General features: G+C 33.0%; 1 protein-coding gene across 1 annotated transcript in view; it reads right to left on the bottom strand.

The window, feature by feature from the left end:
* LOC148598485 (scavenger receptor cysteine-rich domain-containing protein DMBT1-like) overlaps positions 1–21,084 on the bottom strand; it is a 54,741-nt gene extending 33,657 nt beyond the window's left edge. The window contains exons 1-13 of the mRNA XM_088562572.1: positions 21,021–21,084; positions 19,438–19,477; positions 17,977–18,121; positions 17,131–17,294; positions 16,326–16,473; positions 15,682–15,845; positions 15,345–15,492; positions 14,705–14,874; positions 14,260–14,398; positions 10,780–10,925; positions 9,960–10,119; positions 8,018–8,172; positions 934–1,081 (exon numbers count right to left, since the gene is read on the bottom strand). Of these exons, the coding sequence (XP_088418698.1) occupies positions 934–1,081; positions 8,018–8,172; positions 9,960–10,119; positions 10,780–10,925; positions 14,260–14,398; positions 14,705–14,874; positions 15,345–15,492; positions 15,682–15,845; positions 16,326–16,473; positions 17,131–17,294; positions 17,977–18,121; positions 19,438–19,477; positions 21,021–21,041 (1,748 nt within the window). The 5' untranslated portion in view covers positions 21,042–21,084. The remainder of the gene's footprint in view (positions 1–933; positions 1,082–8,017; positions 8,173–9,959; positions 10,120–10,779; positions 10,926–14,259; positions 14,399–14,704; positions 14,875–15,344; positions 15,493–15,681; positions 15,846–16,325; positions 16,474–17,130; positions 17,295–17,976; positions 18,122–19,437; positions 19,478–21,020) is intronic.
* Between the last annotated feature and the right edge of the window lie 372 nt (positions 21,085–21,456).

Below are 21,456 nucleotides of genomic sequence, written 5' to 3'. Positions count from 1 at the left end.
TTTTAATGCTTTTGTATGTTGATAATGATCTTGAATTGAGGATTTCAAGAATATCTTTCAAATTTTTCAGGATCCACATTGAATTAATACCACTACGGGAGTAACACGTGTCGTGATAGGACTGGAAGCAGCCGTGAGTATAGAGGTTTTGAAAAGGGTTCGACGGTAAATTTTGCAGATGCAGCTTTATAGTGTTGTTTGTATGGATTCTTCTGGAGTTTGGAAATCCAGTACATAGACGGAAGATCACAATCTTCGTCTTTGGTAGAGAGACAAAAAGAGGATAGCACATATGTATGGTTTTCCACTATCCCTTCTTTCGAGAGTGTAGTGGCAGTATAAGTAATATTACTGCTATCATTTTCTGCGTCTAACTCTAATCATAAAAATTGGAAGTAAAACGTTTTGCAGACAAAAACAACCAACTTTGTCTGCTGCTACGACAATATATTTATCATGTATAGTAGACATTGTTTTCGCTATATCGAGTTCTTTGAAAACTGACATGCATTGCCTCGTTTGGCTAGACCCTTTAGTTCCAGTTTCCGCTATATAGATGACGTATTATCTTTCAACTATCCCAATTTCGGGGATTTGATACATCGCTTATTGTTTACCTTTCCTCGCTTGTCTACTACGGACTTGACTTTTTATGAGCAACTCGGCGGAGGATGATTACCCTACTGGTGCACCTGGTTCATGCTCTCATTTTTTAGTGGAGTCCGAATTGCTCATTTGCTTTTGTTACTTTGTATGTATGATTTTAGTTACTCTATGTTCTTTATTGTGTGTGTCTGTTTTCCATGTCTGGTCTTTGTCCCTGGATACATTCTTTTGATTACCGCTATAACCTTGATTCCCTTGATTACTCTTTCATACCTTTTAAAATTAAATTCATTTTTATATGTTGATGTATAAAAATGAATTTTGTACCTTGAATCCAACTGCATTTGTTTACAAATAACTTTTGCTTCTGTCACATCAAATTCAGAGTCGCATACAGTGTACCATACGCCGTCACGCATGATTTCTACTCTACCTGAGTATTTGTCATTGCTGTTTACCAATCGTACGGCATAATCTGTTCAACATGAAAACAAATGAAGTTCATTGACGTTCGTGATTAAATATGTTTTATGCAATTCACGGATTTGATCTATGTAATAATTTGGTTAATATCTACTTTTATGAAAATATATATCCTTTCGTCATCATCTAAAAACGTATCGGCGTTTTGAATATGACAATTCAAGTTTATATGTGAAAAAAAAAACATTTAATACGACACAATACACTGAACTGGTTTTCTTCCGATTAAATGTTATATCTAAAATCGTTTAATAACTAGAGACCCAGAATAAACCATGAGGAGCATCGACATTTCTCGATACCCCAAAAAATACTCCTGTTCTAACAAGCCCTTTACTTCTGCCTATCCAAACAGCTGCAACTAACTACCAGTACTGCCCATTCATTACAATATGCAGGTCAACGTTCTACAGTGAAACACGGTCAAAAGCTTTGATGATATCAACAAAGATAATTCACAAATTTTGATGAGCTTCAATAAAACATCTTACAATTATAAAAGATGAAAAAATACAAAATAAAATCATATGCATTGCAAATTTCGATATGCTGTACATATATTTCAAGGACTAACCTTTTATCATCAGCATTAGAATCAAATAAAAAGCAAGATCTTAAAAGGGTAGAATCTTTGGTATAACAAGGGTTCCAAACAAAAGTCCGTTATGTCTCGTTAACAAAGTTTAAATCACATCTGTTGTAAAACCAAATACGACTTTTAAGAACTTTCCTGTGGCCAATGTTCCTGTGATATTATATCATTGTTTCAAGGAAAACACACAAATAAGATTTTTTGATGGCTCTTAGTATTAACTTCAAACCATAAACCCTCCAATAATTTGACAGGGAAGTCATAAATATGATAGAATTTCTCCTTAATGACTTACGTGTCGCTTTTTGAGAAGTACTTTTTAAAAAAGATATATCGCATTCCTATGTACATTAATTGTGCCCGAATCCTAGACGATCTGCTTCGTTATTATATGAATCGGAGTTTCTTCAAAATCTTGTGAAAACAAAAAAAAAAAAAAAAATAAAAAGAAGCTAAATCGTTTAATTACAAATAACATTATATTGACGATGTTTCTCGCCATTAATAATTATAAATTTGGAGAATGACTTTTTTTATTTTTCCATCAGAACTAATAATTAGTGAGCCTACTAAAATAGCTTCCTTCATGCCAATTTTAGATTTTTTCCTAGAATTTAACGACATTAGTCATCTCAAAACAAATATATATGACAAACAAAGCGATTTTAATTTTAAAGTTATAAATTCCCCTTCTTATTCGGTAATATTCCAGCAACACCTGCATTTGTTAAGGTATACCCGAGCTTATAGGTACTATTATGACTTCTTAAAGCGCATTGTTGCCTGAAAGACACCGTTATAATAAATACGTCTCAAAGGCTGCCCAAAATGTTATATTTCAAATATTCAGATCTTATTGAGAAATGTTCGATTTCTAACAAACATATTATAGGTGATGGCTGATAACAACAAATGAATTACCTTTTACTTTTATCTTATATTTTCACCGGTCTTTTTGCAAAGTATCTTCTATGTGTTCACTTTGACTTTATCTTAGTAAACAAGTTCGGAAATTATTTTTATAACAAATTATGTCTCGTAATGGCTACTTAGATTTCTCTAACACTTACTGCTATTCCTCTGCTCCTTCTGTCATCATCAAGTTAACATAAGTATTGTAGTAATACTCATGTATGTGTTCATAGCTTTATATTAATCACACGATAAACATACAGATCTAGTTTGAAAAGATATTGTAGTATAGAGTTATAAAATCATGGGTGCTACACCCCATTGTGATTCCGATGAAGCAAAGAGTAATCAAGGGAACAAAGGTTATAGCGGTAATCAAAAGAATGTAATCCAGGGAAAAAGACCAGTCATGGAAAACACACACACACACACACAACAAAGAACATAAAGTAACTAAAATCATACATACAAAGTAACAAAAGTAAATGAGCAACTCGGACTCCACTAAAAACTGGGAGCATGGACCAAGTGCACCTGTAGGGTAAGCGTTCTCTGCTTTTCTAGAAATACCCGCCGAGTTGCTCATAAAAAGTCAAGTCTGGGGTAGACAAACGAGGAAAGGCAAACTATGACCCGTTGAATAAATCAGTTTTCATGGTGCTGATGGATACACCATAACGATCCACGAGTTCATGATGACGACCATAAAACTTCTGTAGTGATGACTTCAATCTTGTAGCAACATTACCCTGTTCCAGAAGCCTATTTATTAGACTTCTAGCGCGATACAAAAAGTCTGCGTAGTTTCGGCAAGCTCTGGCATAACGTTTGAGTTGTGATATGAACACTCCATACGCAGGAGCCGAAGGGATGTTGCCACAGATGAAAGAAAAGTTGACAATTCTGAATGAAATGTCATCACGTTTGTCGTAAAGTTTGGTCAACAGTTTTCCTTTAGCATTGATTTCTAAGTGTAGATCAAGATATCAGGCTGACTTCACAGTGTCTGTAGTATCCTTATCTCAAGTTCTTTTGAGTAGATGCGATGTATCAAATCCCCGAAATTAGGATTGTTTAAAGATAATACGTCATCTATATAGCGGAAACTGAGATTGAAGGATTTAGCCAAACGATATTCTTTCTTTCTGATCAAATCAGCTATAAGGTCAGCCTCATAAGAGTGGTGGAATAGGTCAGCAAGTAAAGGAGCACAATTTGTTCCCATTAGAATGCCGACCGTTTGTTGAAAAACATGTCCACCACACTGGACAAATATGTTGTCGATTAAAAATTCCAGCATTTTGTAAACATCTTCCTCTGTATATTTGAAAGATGATTTGGAATTATTTCTTACAAAGTATGAGGAATCTCTACCAAGAACTATATATTTGTATCTAGGTGTACCATCTTTTTTGGAAAAACAACGATGTATAATGTTTTTATGTCGGGATTTTAACCGAGTATGGGGAATAGAAGTATACAGTGTTGAAAAATCATAGGTTTTTATTCAATTATATTCAGATAATAGTCTTGAACTGATTGTCTCCAAAATATCTTTCGAATTGTTCAGGATTCACATTGAATTAATAACACTACGGGAGTAACAAGTGCTGTGGTAGGACTGCAGACCCTCTTTGGCAGTTGTGAGTATAGAAGTTAAAAGTTTTGAAAGAGGTTTGATGGTACATTTTTGCAGATCCAGCTATGAAACGATTTTTGTATGGCTTCTTGTGAAGTTTAGGAATCCAGTACATAGACGGTAAATCACAATCATAGTCCTTGGTAGAGAGACCAAAAGAGGATAGCACAGATTTATGGTTTTCCACAATCTCTTCTTTGGAGAGAGTGGAAGCAGTATAGGTCTTATCACTGCTGTTATTTTCTACGTCTACCTCTGATAATAAACATTGGATATAAAACGTTCTGCAGACAAAAACAATGTTGTTTTGGGCTTTGTCTGCTGGTACGACAACATATTTGTCATGTATAGTAGACAGTTATTGCTACATCGGGGTCTTTGAAAACTGATGTACCCTTGGGACTCATTGACCTACTTAAAACTTTCATTTCAAAAGTTTCAAAATTAAAGATCTAACGGCCTTTAACCACTCTGACAGAGAATCAATGTCTTCTTGTTCCCGTTTTATCCATTTTCTTGCATAGTCCTCGACGGCCTCAATAACAACTTTAAAGTTATAATTCCAATTTATGGAGCGTGGTTCATGGTACCTGGGACCTTTAGAAAGGATATTACGTAGAGATTCGTTTTCGAACAAATACATAAATCACAACTTCAAAATACCCTGCGTGTTGGTCCACGTGCGACCCTCTGATTGATTCTAGTCATATTTTATATTTCTCGCTTCATCAGAGGCTTATTTAGTTTTTATTTTTTGTAATTACCGCTACTGAGCAATAGACGTTCATGACGTCAAAGTGCTAAGTTAGTTTATGGGATATAACCTCTCTTGCGTAGACGAAAAACATCAATTTAACATTTTACATACAGCGTTGATAAGTACTAGAGAGTACAAGAAACATTTCACACAGCTTTTATTATGAACTATTGCTGATTTTAATTAATTTTGTTCAGTATTTTTAATTTTGATTTGAATAGAAATTTAATGTTCATAATAGACTAAATAATCATCTTTACAGATTTCAAAGAAATGAAAGGAAGCAATGTGGATGTTTAAAGTTTGGATATTTACGAATTTTCCAAACTTATCATGCCCATTAAATTATAAGGATTCTGGCAGAGTAGCAGACGGCGTGTCCAGAAAACAACATTGTTTCCTACTTGTGAGTGCTACAATACATACAGTCTTTCAAATTTTCTGATGTTTAATTTAGTATAAATACAGGAATCAGACATGACAACATAAGCATCCTCTGCTTGATCTCTCTAAGTTGTAGTATTACATATAGCATTCTACTCATCCTCATAGACTATTAGCCAACTTTTATACCCCAGTCAATGAGTGAGTGGCACATGTATTATACACATACTGCCTGTAGTAGAGGGTGTTACGCTGTAGTATCACATGATGTAAATATATCACACAAGACGAAGTGTGATAAGATGCGTAACACCCTCTACTTCAGGCAGTATGTGTTATATTATACTGAATACGAGAGTGTGATACATTATGAGGGTGATTTATCCTAGATTAGGGTGATATATCGCGACGTCGAGGGTGATATCGTGTGATATATCGCTGCCGTCGGGGTGATATATCGCTCCCAGTTTGTAGTGAGGTCCGAGTTGCTCTTTTGCTTTTTACTTTGTATGTATGATTTCAGTTACTCTGTACTCTTTTTTGTGTATATCTGTTTTTCATGTCTAGTCTTTGTCCCTGAATTTTCGCCACAATTTTCGCGGCTCCAAATGGATGGATTGAATTCAAACGTGGTATTTTGCTTCATATAGATTGAGTATATTATGTTAGCAATTTTGGTGGCTCTCTGATATCAGTTTCCTGTATGAGTGGTATGTGCATAGCACAACAACACGTGCAAGTTTTTTTACCTTTACGTTGTCATTGGAAACTGCCATTATTTCTTAGTACCAAAACAGTAGCCAAAGGGAGAAAGATAAAAAGCAAACTAATAACAATTTATTTTTCAGAGGTCTTTTCTATATAAGCTGGAGTTATTTTACTCCCGATTTGCTTCTGGGGAGTTTTTGGACGACAAGTTTAAGGAATATTTTAATAGTAAAATCAACATGAATAAGGAGCAGAAAATTTGCAACAAGTTTCATTTTATGGTTCTCATTCGAGCAAGATAGAGAGGTAGGTTGTTTATAATGTAACCGTTCCATCTAAGCAATCAAAGTGCATTGACTGTACATTTGCAAGTGATATACGGTCAATGACTGGATATAACTTTCTGTTAATCGGAAAAATTTAAAAAAAAAAAAAAAAAAAAAAAGAACGCCGAGTACAATTATATTATAGAAATACAAGGAGGATGTGACAAAAAGGTTGCAATAAAGATTAGGTATGCAATAATGCCTGATACAGATGAATTAGTAATTGCTTTATCAGGTATACGAAACAGCTGTAATTAGTACTAAATATGAATTGCAATCATCTTATCTGTCATTCTGCCTGACTGTCTGAATTAAGTCCCACATATCTCGGATCTGAATGGGTGGGAGGATTTCATATTTGTTGCTGTAATATAGATGGATCGTACATTGTAAGTGATTAAGGACTGTTCAATTTATTGATAAATATCGTTTTATTAAAGGGTTGGAATGTTTGACTATGTGGTTAAAGAAGCGTAATTGCCCCAAAATCGATTAATTCACATAGCTTGATTGTCGATTTTTACAAAGAAAGCTTTTAAAAAAAACAATGTTTTGATAAATCATGGATACTTACAAAGAAAACGCTACAAATTAAATGTTTTGTAAAAAATTAACCAAATTAAAAAAAATCCAATTATTTGTAGATCTATGTTACTATATTTTGTCGTTGTTTATATTTTCAGTCAGTGTGAATCCTACAGCTGATGATTAATGACTTCGACTACAGGAAAATGACAATTATAGTTTACTTAATTAAATATATACTGTTTATTTCACAAGTTTTTTTTCCCATTTATTATCCATACCAACATGATGTTAAAGGTAATGTGTCTTGTCAGTATAATATACTTGGAAAACCATACCAATTAGTCAACAGTTCATACTATCAGCAAAAGATAAAAAGAGTACAGATATCTACTAACTGGTAGTGTTTTCTTTTTTAAAAAAAGGTATTTAGGTCATAAAAATATTGCCTTGCAGTTCACAAATCTAAATTGACATATGCCACAAACATGTCTAATAGGTTATCAGGTTTTGGAACACTACAATTCTATTATATTGAATAATGTCGTTTGAATGTCGGACACAAAAATTGATATACAGTTGAAATTAAACCTTTAGGTAGATAGAGATAAATATGTCTGAGTACATTTCTGTACATATTTTAATCATTGATCGAGCAAGTGACATTAATGTACTTCTTATAATGATTAATTCCAAACGAGAATTTTTTTTTCTGGCAAACTTTCATGAAGATCGACGCATGCGATCTGTTCTTTCCCTGCACCGGACTGTTTTTCCAATCGTTTTTCAAAGACGTTACAACGAACACAATATATGAAAGAGGATCGTACCATAAAGTGAACGAACCATCAGGGCATACTTGATTAAGTCATGTAACATCACAATATGTTTTCCTTGGTTATAGGCCATATACATACACCGTTTAATGTGGGGGTATGTATTCAAAATTGTTTCTATACGCAAGGATTTATCCCACTCATTTCTTTTCCCGTTCGGTTGTGCTATTCTCTTCTAAACAATTTCGAAATCTTTATAAACATTATTAAAAACTAATATAAGACACATTCAATGTTTTGGCAACTTACTACATCGTACTCCTATATCTTCACTATGACTACAATCATGCTGTCCCCATCCATTGAAACTACACTGGGATAAGGAGTCTTCTTTACCATTGCAAACAACGTTATCCATCCAAATAGTCCCTGAATATTGCCCGAAACTTGCAACTTCAGCTACACTAAAATGTCAAGAAAGGTTTTAAGATTTGCAGATTTTTTTTGTTATTTTCAATTCTTATATTTTACTTAAGTGTCTGAAATTTAGTAAGCTTAGTCAGTGATTCCTCGTGTGTTTTATATATTTTTAAAACAAGAATTCCACATTTATGTTGTTGTGTTTCAGGTTGTTTTGTCGTATTAAAACAGCAGTGTAGTGCTTAGGGAAATATTTTGGTCAAACATATCACCGTGAGTTTTCTCGGCCTAAAAACGTCTTTTATAAAACAATTAACACAAGATTGAATCCTGTCCTCATTTTTATATTAAAGAAAAAATCCAAGCTGACAAAATCTCCTTGCAGAAATTTCTTTTGTTTCTTTATTGTTATTTGAATGAACAAATAAACACAGATTCGCAGCATGTTACCATCGAGGTTGTGACATCTATACATAGTCTCTCCCTTTGCCATTTATCGCGTAACCTGTGCAAACTAGGAGCGCCAATTTATTTTTTTTTTTCGGCTTTCTAAATTTTGAGTTGTTTGATACACTTAGCCGTTGGAATTACTCTTAAATCAAATGCATAAGTGCCATTAATTACATGTTATAGTGTTTTCATTTCTACTGTCCAAAATTGTTCGAATCAATTATTGTAAAAAGATTATTTTGATCAAAATATATATCGCTCATTCTTACTTATTCGTCCTCTCGGTGCTAAATTTTTAATTGAATCACTCATTGATCCTTCCCATTTTAAAAATGCTACGTATAAAGCATCATTTATATAACCCTCTTATTATGCATACACAGCCAATGTTTGGCAATGTAATTTGATTTTCACATGTCTGTTACGTCGTAACCTCTGATGTCAGTTAAACTGAATGTGCGTCTGGTAAATAAATAAATTTAAATTACATAACATTAATTTGACCAATGAGCATTTATAATATAAGCATAAAATATTTCTGCACAATTGCAATGCATTTGCATTGTGTTCTTTCACTTTGGAAAACGTGTTCATGAAATATGCGCAAGTGAACCTGTTTTTAGCTGAGACTAATTCTATCCTTTTTGTACATAAAAGGGTCAGTGTAACGTACTGATTTCATTTGTTTTATGACTTCTGAATGGTGTCACCGTCTCTGTGAAATTTAATGGAATTTCCGTTCTATTCTAAGCTCATTGTCTTCTGGGATCTTGTGTCGCCCTGGAAGGTTGTATAATTCCTTTGGGCTATTAGTGTATATATTCAACATTTAAGTGATCAGTTGTCTTCTTCCTTAGATAGGAAATAGAAGACCCATAATATATCTGCCTTAAGCCCATGAAAAGTGAAATTAGTATTTTATAGCTTTACAAAACCCATTTCCATCATAATTTATGTTTCCTGAAAATCATTTTAACATCTATTAAAAAAAGGATAGAAATACTGACAGTGACATGTGTGTGCCAGTATATTGAACAATAATTTGAGTTAGGCACAGCCTACAACCGAGCATTGCACTTGTACAGTTTTCTAACGTTTGTTAAGTTAAACAGAGACGATAACTGACAGGGGCGAGATAGGATAGGTAAACGGTAAATACATGGTAATTAAGCCTACTGGACCAAGATTTCATAATTTACTTTTTCTTTGTTTATGTACTGCATATTTTAATTTTAAAACAAATTAAGAAATACTGTCATTTTAAATGCACTTTCCTGACCCATTTCTGCGGACCTATGTGATACCTATTGCGGTTGGCTGCACGTGTATCGTTAGTCTCGCATGCGATGCTTGGTATTAGTGTAATATAGTTTTGGCTTACCTCGTGTGATATCCAATCATTTTGCATGTTACAATTGCATCATTTTTGTTAAAACCATCATCACAAACGGAACCCCATTTCCCACTGTGACGTACTTTTATGGTTCCATACCATCCATTTGTTAAGGAAACTTGTATGTCACCAGAGCTTTTAGGTGGCTCTGTTAAATAAATGCGATTCTGGCTGAATAATTCCGTAAGGAATTTTAATCTACTGCAGAAAATTTATATTGCCCTTTGTCGAATGAAAAGTTAACGTTAACGCTAATAACGTGGTATCAAACTCTTGATATGTCTAACAAATGTTTCTTTCCATGTGAAAACTTTTTTGACTTATTTGTTGATACGTAATATGCATGACACAATGACAATGTGTTCACGGATGAAAACACCTTTAGTATCAAAACGAATCAGACTTTACTCTAAGGCAGTTAACTTGTGCAAAGAATTGGAATACAAGCAAATTTCAGTTTGATAGAAATCCAAAGCACCCAAGATTTTCAATGTATGTTGTACAAAATGTTTCATTACAAGATTATGTAAAACAAATTCTTCTTCAAAAGTGAATATTTTGAGCAGTCATTTGTGTGGTGGAAGTTTGGAAAATTCGAGCTGTATCGTCTTTAAAAGTAAACATAAGCATGTACTTATGTATGAAGTCCTAATGTCTTAACACTTTTATGCAAAACAGTCATACTTCCGGATAATTCGTAACGAGCATTCTCATCATAATTACATGTATAGAAAGATTGGTACAATTTTCATCTGTGGTGTCATACATAGTAATTCATTATCAAAACAGTTCTCATTTATCAACTAACCACAGCGTAAATAAACTGCATGTGTACATGTTGTATTTTCGCCTGTATTATAGATACAATCTCGCAAATCATGTTCTGTCCCTGAACAAATAACTTTTCTCATCACTATCCTATGTTGTGCAATCATTCTCTGAATGTCGATGGATCTACACGTAAACAAAACAACTATCTTTAAGGTATCATTAAAGAGGTGAAATTTGGCTATTTAAAGATATTTAGTGTTTTATATTAAATAAAATATATATGAGCGATATATATGAGCGTAATTTATATACGAATGCTGTTTGGCAATTTTCAAAAGAACAAAATTAAGGGATTCTCAGACGGGCGGTATATCATCCCTTTAATACCGTCTACAGGTAAAACAAATGCCTCGTTTGAAGCATATTTGTGAGTAAAGTTTGTATAAATCAGCTGGTTTTTGGGCTAAGCCACAATAATAAAAAAAATGGAAACAACAAGAACTGGTGTACAATACTTACTACGTTAAGAAGACCAAATGAAAGGCCTGATCTTGATTATTTCATACGCACTGTTTACTAAAGATGGAATTTGCAGTTTTGGAAACATATACAAAGGTAAGCATTTTATACTCTTATTGTTAAGTTAGTTCATCATATCTAATGCATTTAGTTGTTACACTTCTTTATTTGAAGATGAAAATTCAAAAAAAAAGATATCCATATGCAAATCTCCAAATCATTAAGATAGAAATACTATCGGATTCATATTCAATACATTACATGCAGTAATTACTCTTGAAATTAAAGAAATAGAGCTATAAAAGTGCTGATAAGAAATGTAATTTCGAATAGTAGAATACAAAATTAAATAGAAAGGCAATGCTGAATGAGAATTTTAACGAATTTTCAAATGATTGAAATGTTTCGTTACTGTTACAGATTCTCATATTTCAGGTGTATAAGGATTGTTTTTGCTGGAACTAGAACTAGAACTAGAACTCTAACAAATAGGCTTCTGGAACAGAGCTATGTTGCTACAAGATTGAAGTCATCACTACAGAAGTTTTATGGTCGTCATCATGAACTCGTGGATCGTTATGGTGTATCCATCAGCACCATGAAAACTGATTTATTTAACGGGTCATAGTTTTCCTTCCTTCATTTGTCTACCCCAGACTTGACTTTTTATGAGCAACTCGGCAAGTGTTTCTAGAAAAGCAGAGGACGTTTACCCTACCGGTGCACCTGGTCCATGCTCCCAGTTTTTAGTGGAGTCAGAGTTGCTCATTTACTTTTGTTACTTTGTATGTATGATTTTAGTTACTTTATGTTCTTTGTTGTGTATGTCTGTTTTCCATGTCTGGTCTTTGTCCCTGGATTACATTCTTTTGATTACTGCTATAACCTTGGTTCCCTTGGTTACTCTTTTGACGCATTGAATATGTTTCAAGGAGTAATCAAGGGAACCAAGGTTATAGCTGTAATCAAAGGAATGTAATCCAGGGACAAAAACCAGACATGGAAAACAGGCAATAACTACAAACAACATAAGTAACTTAAATAATACATACAAATACAAATATTAGACCCATATACAGACAAATACCTTTTTGATATTTTTACATTCCCTATGAACTACTTATGTAGTCTAGTATTTAGCAAATTACCTATATGATTTACTGTCAATGTAATAGAGGTTTATTCTGCTGAATCTAATAAAATTTTGAACAAAAATTTCGAATAAATACAATAACCTTTCTGCTTTAAGACAACAAGGTTTACATCTAAGTGTTTGATTTTTTATAGTTAGTTAAATCTGTTTCTAAGTTTTCTTTGCATATTTTCAATTTCACACTCGATCTGATAGATTCAGACTTATGTTACTATCAACATGTGGCATTAGCTCATCAATCACGCGTATTTTTTTAGATACGGGTGAGTGAAAACATCACACGAAAGCCCACATACCTCAAAATTAAGTATAACTTTCAAAAGAGTACTCGTGTACATGACATTATCAATAACAGTCGAATTTCTACTTACACTCGAAATTTTGCTAGTTACTCCCCAACTTTTATCATTTCCAAATTTACTTTTTAGATTATATGCATTATCATTCTTACAAAGTTCTGTAAGTTTGCTTTAACCAAACAGTTTAAGTCTCCTAAACACAAAAAATACCAATCGTATGCACAGATTCCATATTTACGTATAGTGTACACGTGTTTTAAGGTGTATTCTCTCATCGACAGCAAAAGCACTGAATACATACACAGCTCTTCATTCATAAATAAATTGTACACTAAACACCCAAACAAAAAATCCAAAAACATCGATCAAATACTAAGATGTACTACTGTACCGTTCGGATTTCAAGAACTGAAGCCTCGGTATTTGGGGCTAGGTGTATAGGGACTGCTTTCGGTGAATAACCAATGACATAATTGCGGGTAAAACATGTCTGAATACTAACCTGTAAATTCTCTTTAAACTTCCAGCCATAGCATTGACCTAACGGATCATCTTTAAATACCCCCATTCCATCACAAGCAAAGAAACAATTGAGTTATCTCGCTTTCATTGCATTTTCATTATATTATTGCTGATTTTTTATTGGAAAAAAGTTATTGCCGCCATGAATTTCAAAATTCCATTAGGGGTATTGGTGTATTGAATATGTTCACTCCGCTTTATATATTGAATATTAAGAAATAGTTTATCTGTTGAACCAAATATTTGAAATGCGAAACAAAGCCAGTAATAAAATTGGTATATAGAATAAAGCGAGCAAATGCGTCGCTATCTGGTACTTGTAAACGTTGTAGACCGTATTTCGTTTCATTTATGGGTCTACAGTGCAAGAACTTGAAACATCATTGGTCAAAGGAGAAATAATACTAGAGTCAGAATGTAACACAAAATATTACCCATAATATATAATTGTAGTGGACCCACAACTCTATTACACTCACCAGCCATCTCAAAATTTACATTACACAAACCCATTTTAATACAAATAATACTGATAAGATCCAAATAAGAACCAACTCAAACAGTTTTTCTCTTCATCCCACAGTTTTATTGAACTCGTTGTCTACCCTGGACTTAACCTTCTATGAGCAACTCAAAAGATTGCAATCCAGAGACAAAGACCAGACATGGAATACCGACATACACAACAAAGAACACAAAGTAACTAAAATCATACATACAAAGTAACTACAGAGGTATGGTAAGCGTCCTCTGCTTTTCTAGAAACATTCGCTGAGTTGCTCATAAAAAGTCAATTCCGGGGTAGACGAAAGAGGATAGGAAAACTATGACAAGTTTAACAAATCAGTTTTCATGGCCCAAATGGATACACCGTAACGATCCACGAGTTCATGATGACGACCATAAAATTTCTGTAGTGATGACTTTAATCTTGTACATGTAGCAACATAGCCCTGTGGCAGAAGCCTAGATTCTTGTTTAAGGTTAGTCATTGTATTATTGTGGTTATTTAAGAGATACTTACGGATTTATATATCCCATCATTCTACAAGCTACCAATCCTTCATCGACTCCAAATTCGTCCGCACAAACTGTGCCCCAGTGCCCATTTATGTTTATTTGCAGCAAATCTGAGCCATCTTTCCCTATTTTAACATCCAGAGCTGCAGAATAATACTGACTTTAGTTTCGATTTTCGTAATTCCTGTAAAACCTTTTACATTAATATAATAGGAGGATGTCGATGGCATGATATAAATGCAAACAAAAAACCAGAATGTCCGAAATTAATGGTTTTCTAACTTAAGTCCTCTTAAAATGAAGATGATGCTAAAAACTTACAAATTGTTATCGATTTCAGCACTGGTGAAACTTGCAAATCATTTATGAATTGAATGTTTCATTTCAATGCTTTATGGAGGGATGTCCAAAATAAAACACGTTCTGTGATAAAAGTGTTTAAAACTTACAGCATCTCAAAGAAACAAATTCTCTGTATGTACAGTCAGAGTTTCCCCATCCTTTAAAATGACAATTTGTTAAATCGGACTCTGTCCCGAAGCACTGTAAATCATCTATAAAGATTGGCTGGCTGCTAGAGGGACTTCCGAATGGCGACTGTTTCAATATCATTGGATGCCTTTTAATTATATATTGTAATACTTAAAATGGCAGTGAAATCTTACATATTAATTAAACAACTTTCACGATATAACCATTTGCTTTATGTTTTCTAAACAAACTGAATATATTGTTTATAAAATATAATACCTTATATGATTTAAACCTGTTTTGTAGAGTGCAGCGATGTATGAACAATTCATATCTATGAAATTTATTTTAATAATTTGGCTGCATTGTCTAGTTAAAACAACTATCACTTATTATAATTACACACCATGAATATTTTAATTTTTTTTTATTTGAATGAAGAGATTCTATAATCGCGTCACAAATTCATTGTCAATAATCGTTCTTAAAACAGAGAAAAAACATATCGTTTGTCAAATTATTCTTATATAATGGATTTACAAATCAATACTTGAAAAATAAAAAAAAAATAATTTCGCAAATATACCATCAATATCCATATCCTCGCTTGATACTCACGACACGCTAAATCCAAGCATTCGACAAACTACTCTAGCATCATTAATATCAAACTTGTCATCACAAACTAATCCCCATTTTCCAGAGTGAAATACTTCAACTCTTCCCTCTGTGGGTGCACGGCCTCCAACTAATCTTACTTTTGTTCCTTTAATTGGAAGCGTATATGTGTACGTGGTTAGCATTACAACACAATTCAATGAAATGAAATTCGATTCAAAAATAATATTGAATGTTGTTCCATCAGTGAAGTAGAAATGAGTATTTTGTGAAAAAATATTTGTATATATACAGTAATAAATTATTTCTTCGTTCGATTTCTGAAGCAAACACGTACCACATGTAATGCCAACATCCGATGAATGATTGCAGTTCGTTCGGTCCCATCCCGTGAATGTACAATTACTTATATCTTTTTCATTTCCATTACAATGTAAATCGTCCATCCAAATGTATCCCATACCTGCCCCGTACTTTGAAGATGGGTGTATCTCTATATTGCTTAACATGGAGTGAAAAAAAGATAAAATATTCCTCAACCGGTATAAACATACATGAATTAAGGCATTCTGTCTATTTTACAAAATATCATTCCAATAAACAAGCAAATGCGTTGGAAACAACAAAATATATGAAGTACACAATTGAGTAAAAGTACCTATGGTCATGTTTTTTTATTATAATATATGTTGCTTTTCATAATATAAAAGTAGAATAGTCAATGAAATGTAATAATATTGGTTACAGTTACTGAAAGGTTTTTCTCTGCGTAACAAGTTGTCCAATATTCTTCTTTTGTTATACATGTAGTACATAAATTGAAAGTAATCACGAAGTTAAAGTAAAGGTAAACACACACACACACACACACACACACACACACACACACACATATATATATATATATATATATAAACATTAACATAACATTACATAAACATCAGTATAAAGTGTTGCTCTTAACTTAAAATTCCACCTTACGTGTTTTCATAACCTAACATCCTGCAAATTACTTTTGCGTCATTTATGTCAAAATTGTTCATGCAAATAGTGCCCCAAATATCATCATGGAAAACCTCTACTCTGCCTTCAGATGGTAGAATGCCATTCACAAGACGGAGCTGGATATCTAGGAAAAATACAATTTTATGTGAAGAAAAAGACAAGTAAGATTTAGAAACAAAAAAAAGAGGACAAAAATCGAAAGCAAGTAGATATTAAGTCCGACTACAAGACTGACCAATATTTATTAACCTTACTCATTAGTGATCGATTTAAAACAACATTTAAGCAGCAGAAATGACGTTGAATAATTAGATTTATAGTGATGACATATCTACGTTAATTGTTTACTAAACTTATTATATTTTTATCGATTTATGAAAGGTAAGATTATTTTATTTTCCTATTTTATTTATATTTTCTTTGTTTATTTTCCTGTTTTTTTTTCTTGTTGTTGTCTGTATATATATACACACATATATGGATTCTCTTACGGACAGTAACAGCACATATCAGTTTAGGGAAGGTTAAGTCACTTTAACGAGATTTTTAGAAGTGGTAACTAGTAACTACGAACCTGCTAATTATTAACGAATTATTGACGTATATTAACGTCTTTATTTTTGCGACTGTCTATGACGAAATTGATATCCGTAAGAAAAAACATTGTATGTTGAGACGGTAAAACCTTAAAATCATTTTATATGTAAGGTTAGGACAAATGCAAATGTATTTTATTATAGTTCTTATAATTTCTTTTACTCTAAGGTTTATTATGTTTTACCACAATTTAGTCCAATGTCAGTATTGTGGCTACAATGTCCTTGTGCCCAGCCATCATTCGGACACAACGAAATATCTGATTCGTGTCCAATACAGTCCAAACCACTTAACCATACAGTTCCATTGCCTTTTCCAAAATGTGAACCGGGAAAAATGACAGGGTGTCTAAAACATCGGTCAGATTTGTTTAAATACATTCACCATATCTAAAAGCAGTTTTTTTTGGCATGACACGGTTGTGTCCTTATGTATGACTTCTGATGTACCTTGATTCTCAACGCCGCATAGATGAATTAAGATTGATTTTACATACGATTGGGACATAACTTTTTGTAGATTTAAACTGGCCCGAAGTTGGCATTTCATTTATCTATTAGTAGTCCTTAGTTTGCACATTTGTGTAATTTATATTCAGTTTTTTTTTAACTTCCTTGTCACAATAGACCCAGGCTTTTTTGAACTGGTGCGTTTAATTGTGTGATATTTTTTAAGGGAAAGGGTTGTAATCACACCGAGGTACTTTAACCCTGCTGAATTTTTGCGCCTGTCCCAAGGCAGGAATTTCTTTTTGTTGTTGTCTCTTTGACATACCTATTCTCGATATATTCTAATTATAATGTTCATGTATGCAATCTGCTAGAATTGTAGTAAAAGTGAAAGCTAACATGCAGTCTATCAATCTTTATAATATTTCTTTCATATTTTCTTTCTAAATAATGAAACTTTCGCAACAATATTTTTTTTTGGTTTTGAATGTCTAAACAGCCGTATATTGTACTCTGATTTCTGATTCGACATATATGATATAGGTAATAACCATTTTGAATTTCAGGAGTTGCACACTTACGGATTTGGCTTCCCTATCATCCTGCAAATTACTCTTGCATCTTTTTCATCAAACTCATTTGCACATATTGTGCCCCATCGTCCACTGTGAAATATTTCAACCCTTCCCTCATATCTTGATTGTCCTCCCTCGAAATGAACTGGAGCTACGGATAAACGACAAAAAATGGCTTCCCTTACTCTCTGTCTTTCAAAATAAAAATTTCGATCTTTAGAATTCGTTTAAAGTTTAGCATCTGATATGATTGAATACAGTTGAATACGATCTGTGAAATCATTGTAAAATATATTCAATATCGTAAATAATAGTCCATCTAATACATACTGAATACATGTATATATGCCAAAATCTGTTTCACATGTTATATTACCCTTATAGCCAAGGGCTACTGCCATCGGAGCTATATAGGTCGCGGGTTGATATGGTATGTGATAAATATTTTGACATGCAATGTTCATTCATCATATGTTTTAACTACTAGTATACTTCAAGTGTTTCTTTTTTAGTAGAGCTGCGATACTGGGTATGCAATAGTGGTCAAGAGGTGTGATATAGGGTATATGATATTGAATTTGTGATATTGGGTATGTGATATAGGGTGAACGATATAGGGTTTAAACAATCACTTATAATACACATACAAAAAAGTTTATTTCAATCTAAATACGTGATTAATATTCTAATAGTCACTTTCGTTCGAGGCATGAAAAAGGTAAAATTTCACAACTGTTGAGTTTACCTTGTATTTCTATGGGTGCATTTACTCGCAATGATTTCATATGCAAACACGATTTGTATGTGCAATTTTTACATACAATTCTTGTGACGGGTCAATGTATTTGCTCAATTCCAGTGACTATCATAAGTAAAATTCATTTGAAAATCATAATTTTAAAATGTGCAAGTATCAAGAGTTTGTCGATGCACAATTCAGGCAGAAGGTTACTCATGACAAATTCTATTTTTAAACATTTGAAAAAATGCATCTTTTCTCTAAGTTGAATGTTGGTTTTTGATTAACTGTAACGGTTAAAGAGAAATAAATTACATATAAAGCATTCAAATTCATTTTAAAAGGAGATAAATTGCTTTGCTAAGGTACTTTTAAATCGTTTTCCAAGCCATCCATGTCGCTTTGAAAAAGTAATCAAGGGAACCAAGGTTATAGCGGTAATCAAAAGAATGTACTCCAGGGACAAAGACCAGACATGGAAAACAGACATACACAACAAAGAACATAAAGTAACTAAAATCATACATACAATGTAACAAAAGTAAATAAACAATTCGGACTCCACCGGTAGGGTAATCGTCCTCTGAAAAAATCTTTTTACTATTTGACATATGATATAAACATTACAATAGAAAAAAAAATCAGTTTGATAAAATTTACCCCTTGCCAATTATATCATAGGATCAGTCTGCTTTTGAATTAACAGTCTCTTGATATTATTTACTTACTGTTAGATAATGATGAATGGCTCCAACATAAAAGTAGGAACTATGACAAAAATATAAAAAAAACAATGATTACATTATTTATAAATAATATCAAAGTGTGTGCATTATTCAAACATAAAGTATCCCATCCAGTACTGATGGTATAACTTGAAATGCCGGATATGGCTTAGAATTGTACTAGTCAAAAATGTTTACTATATATAACGATTATAATATAACGGAAAATTTGTGGAAACTCAGAAGCATGTTCTGTCACAAACATCGGAGGCAATGTTAGTAGGTGTGCGTAATATGCCGACTGATATATCAACTTTGTTACGTATATTTGATATAATGGTGTTTTCAATTCTTACATATGGATGTGAAGTATGAGAAATATCAAAGGTTCAGACATTGAAAAACTACATTTACAATTTTGTAAGCGAATTTTGAAGCTAAAACGCCAGCCTAATTCCTGTGATGTTTATGGCGAGCTGGGCAGTTTTCCTTGTCGAATTATTCGAATAGAAAGACTATTAAAACATTGAATTAAAATCATTTCCCTGGAAGACAGTAACATTTTGAAAATAGTTTATAACTACATGAAAACCGTATCTGACAGTGACAAGCAAAATTGGGCTAGTGAAGGTGAAAATATTTTAGTGGAATTAGAACCCTGTTACTTGTATAATAAACAAGACCAATCTTTACCCTCAATGCATGTCATAAAACAATGGCTGCGTGATCAATACATCCAGCGGTGGTTTGCCGAAATCAACAATTTGCCAAAACTAGAACTGTTTTCAAATATTTGAAAAATAGTTGTGTAAGAATCAGATGAAACATGTTACGGAAAACCCAACACTGCCAATGAAATTTGATTATTTGCACCATTAGATTCCAAAAGAACTATAACATTTTCCATATAATCTTTGGCAAACTAGACATTGGACATCAACACAGGAGTTCCAAAATTTAGCTTCTACATATGGCTCTATATTTTTTCAAAGAAAAAACCAATCGATTTTCGACCAACGCCAACTTATAATGGCGGTCATCTTTCATTGTTCAATACGGCCAACCGGAAACCATTGTGATGACCCATTTTTAATCTATGTATCAAAACTTTTCAATGTTTTCCCTATTCTTTATGATTTTTATCATCTTTAAATGACGGCCTTGTTTAAATATTCAGGTAGTGATTGCATATGGTGACCTATTTTTGTGTCAAGTTTGGTTCCAATCTGTTTGGCTGTTTTTGAGAAGATACGTGGACAAAGGTATACTGAAAAGAAGAACGATAAAATTATGTTCAACCACTGCGTTTGGGGACTATAATTACAATTTCATAGATATGCAGTGTAAACAGTTCTATAAACAACCTTCATGTCTAACATGATGAAGTAATATTTCTCTAGTGTTGGAGAGATAAAATAGTAGTCATCTCAAATAGAGTGAAATTGTCACATCGAATTTTTTTTTAAATGCATATACATGTTTCAGATAGTTCGTATATTGCCTGATTCTGTAAAAACCTAATACAGGTAGAATATGATTACTCTCTTTGATCATCAAACATATAAAACAGCTTAAAAAAAACTCACAAAATGGAAAATCTGGTTCATATCCTGGCGTTCTTATCGCCCACCTTTTTACGTATGATACGTGATACAACAGATAAGAACAATTTACTTCATTCATTTATATCTACGTGTAATCTTTACCCTCAATGCATGTCATAAAACAATGGCTGCGTGATCAATACATCTAGCGGTGGTTTGCCGAAATCAACAATTTGCCAAAACTAGAACTGTATTCAAATATTTGAAAAATAGTTAGAACCTTATTTAGACAAGACAACCAACGATTCGTATAGGATTGGCTTATGCAAGTTGAGATGTAGTGCACATTTGCTCGAAGTAGAAAAGGGAGATTTAGTTGCACACCAAGGGAACAAAGAGTCTGTAAATTATGTAGCTACAATCAAATACAGAACGAATACCATTTGTATTGATATGTCCTATTTACAGAAATATTAGA

This window comes from Perna viridis, chromosome 14, assembly GCF_037379345.1.
Source record: "Perna viridis isolate PV_CMFRI_1.1 ecotype Kerala chromosome 14, ASM3737934v1, whole genome shotgun sequence".
NCBI lineage: Eukaryota > Metazoa > Mollusca > Bivalvia > Mytilida > Mytilidae > Perna > Perna viridis.
The sequence above is the reverse complement of the archived record's forward strand: the minus strand, read 5'-3'. Positions and strand labels throughout refer to the sequence as shown.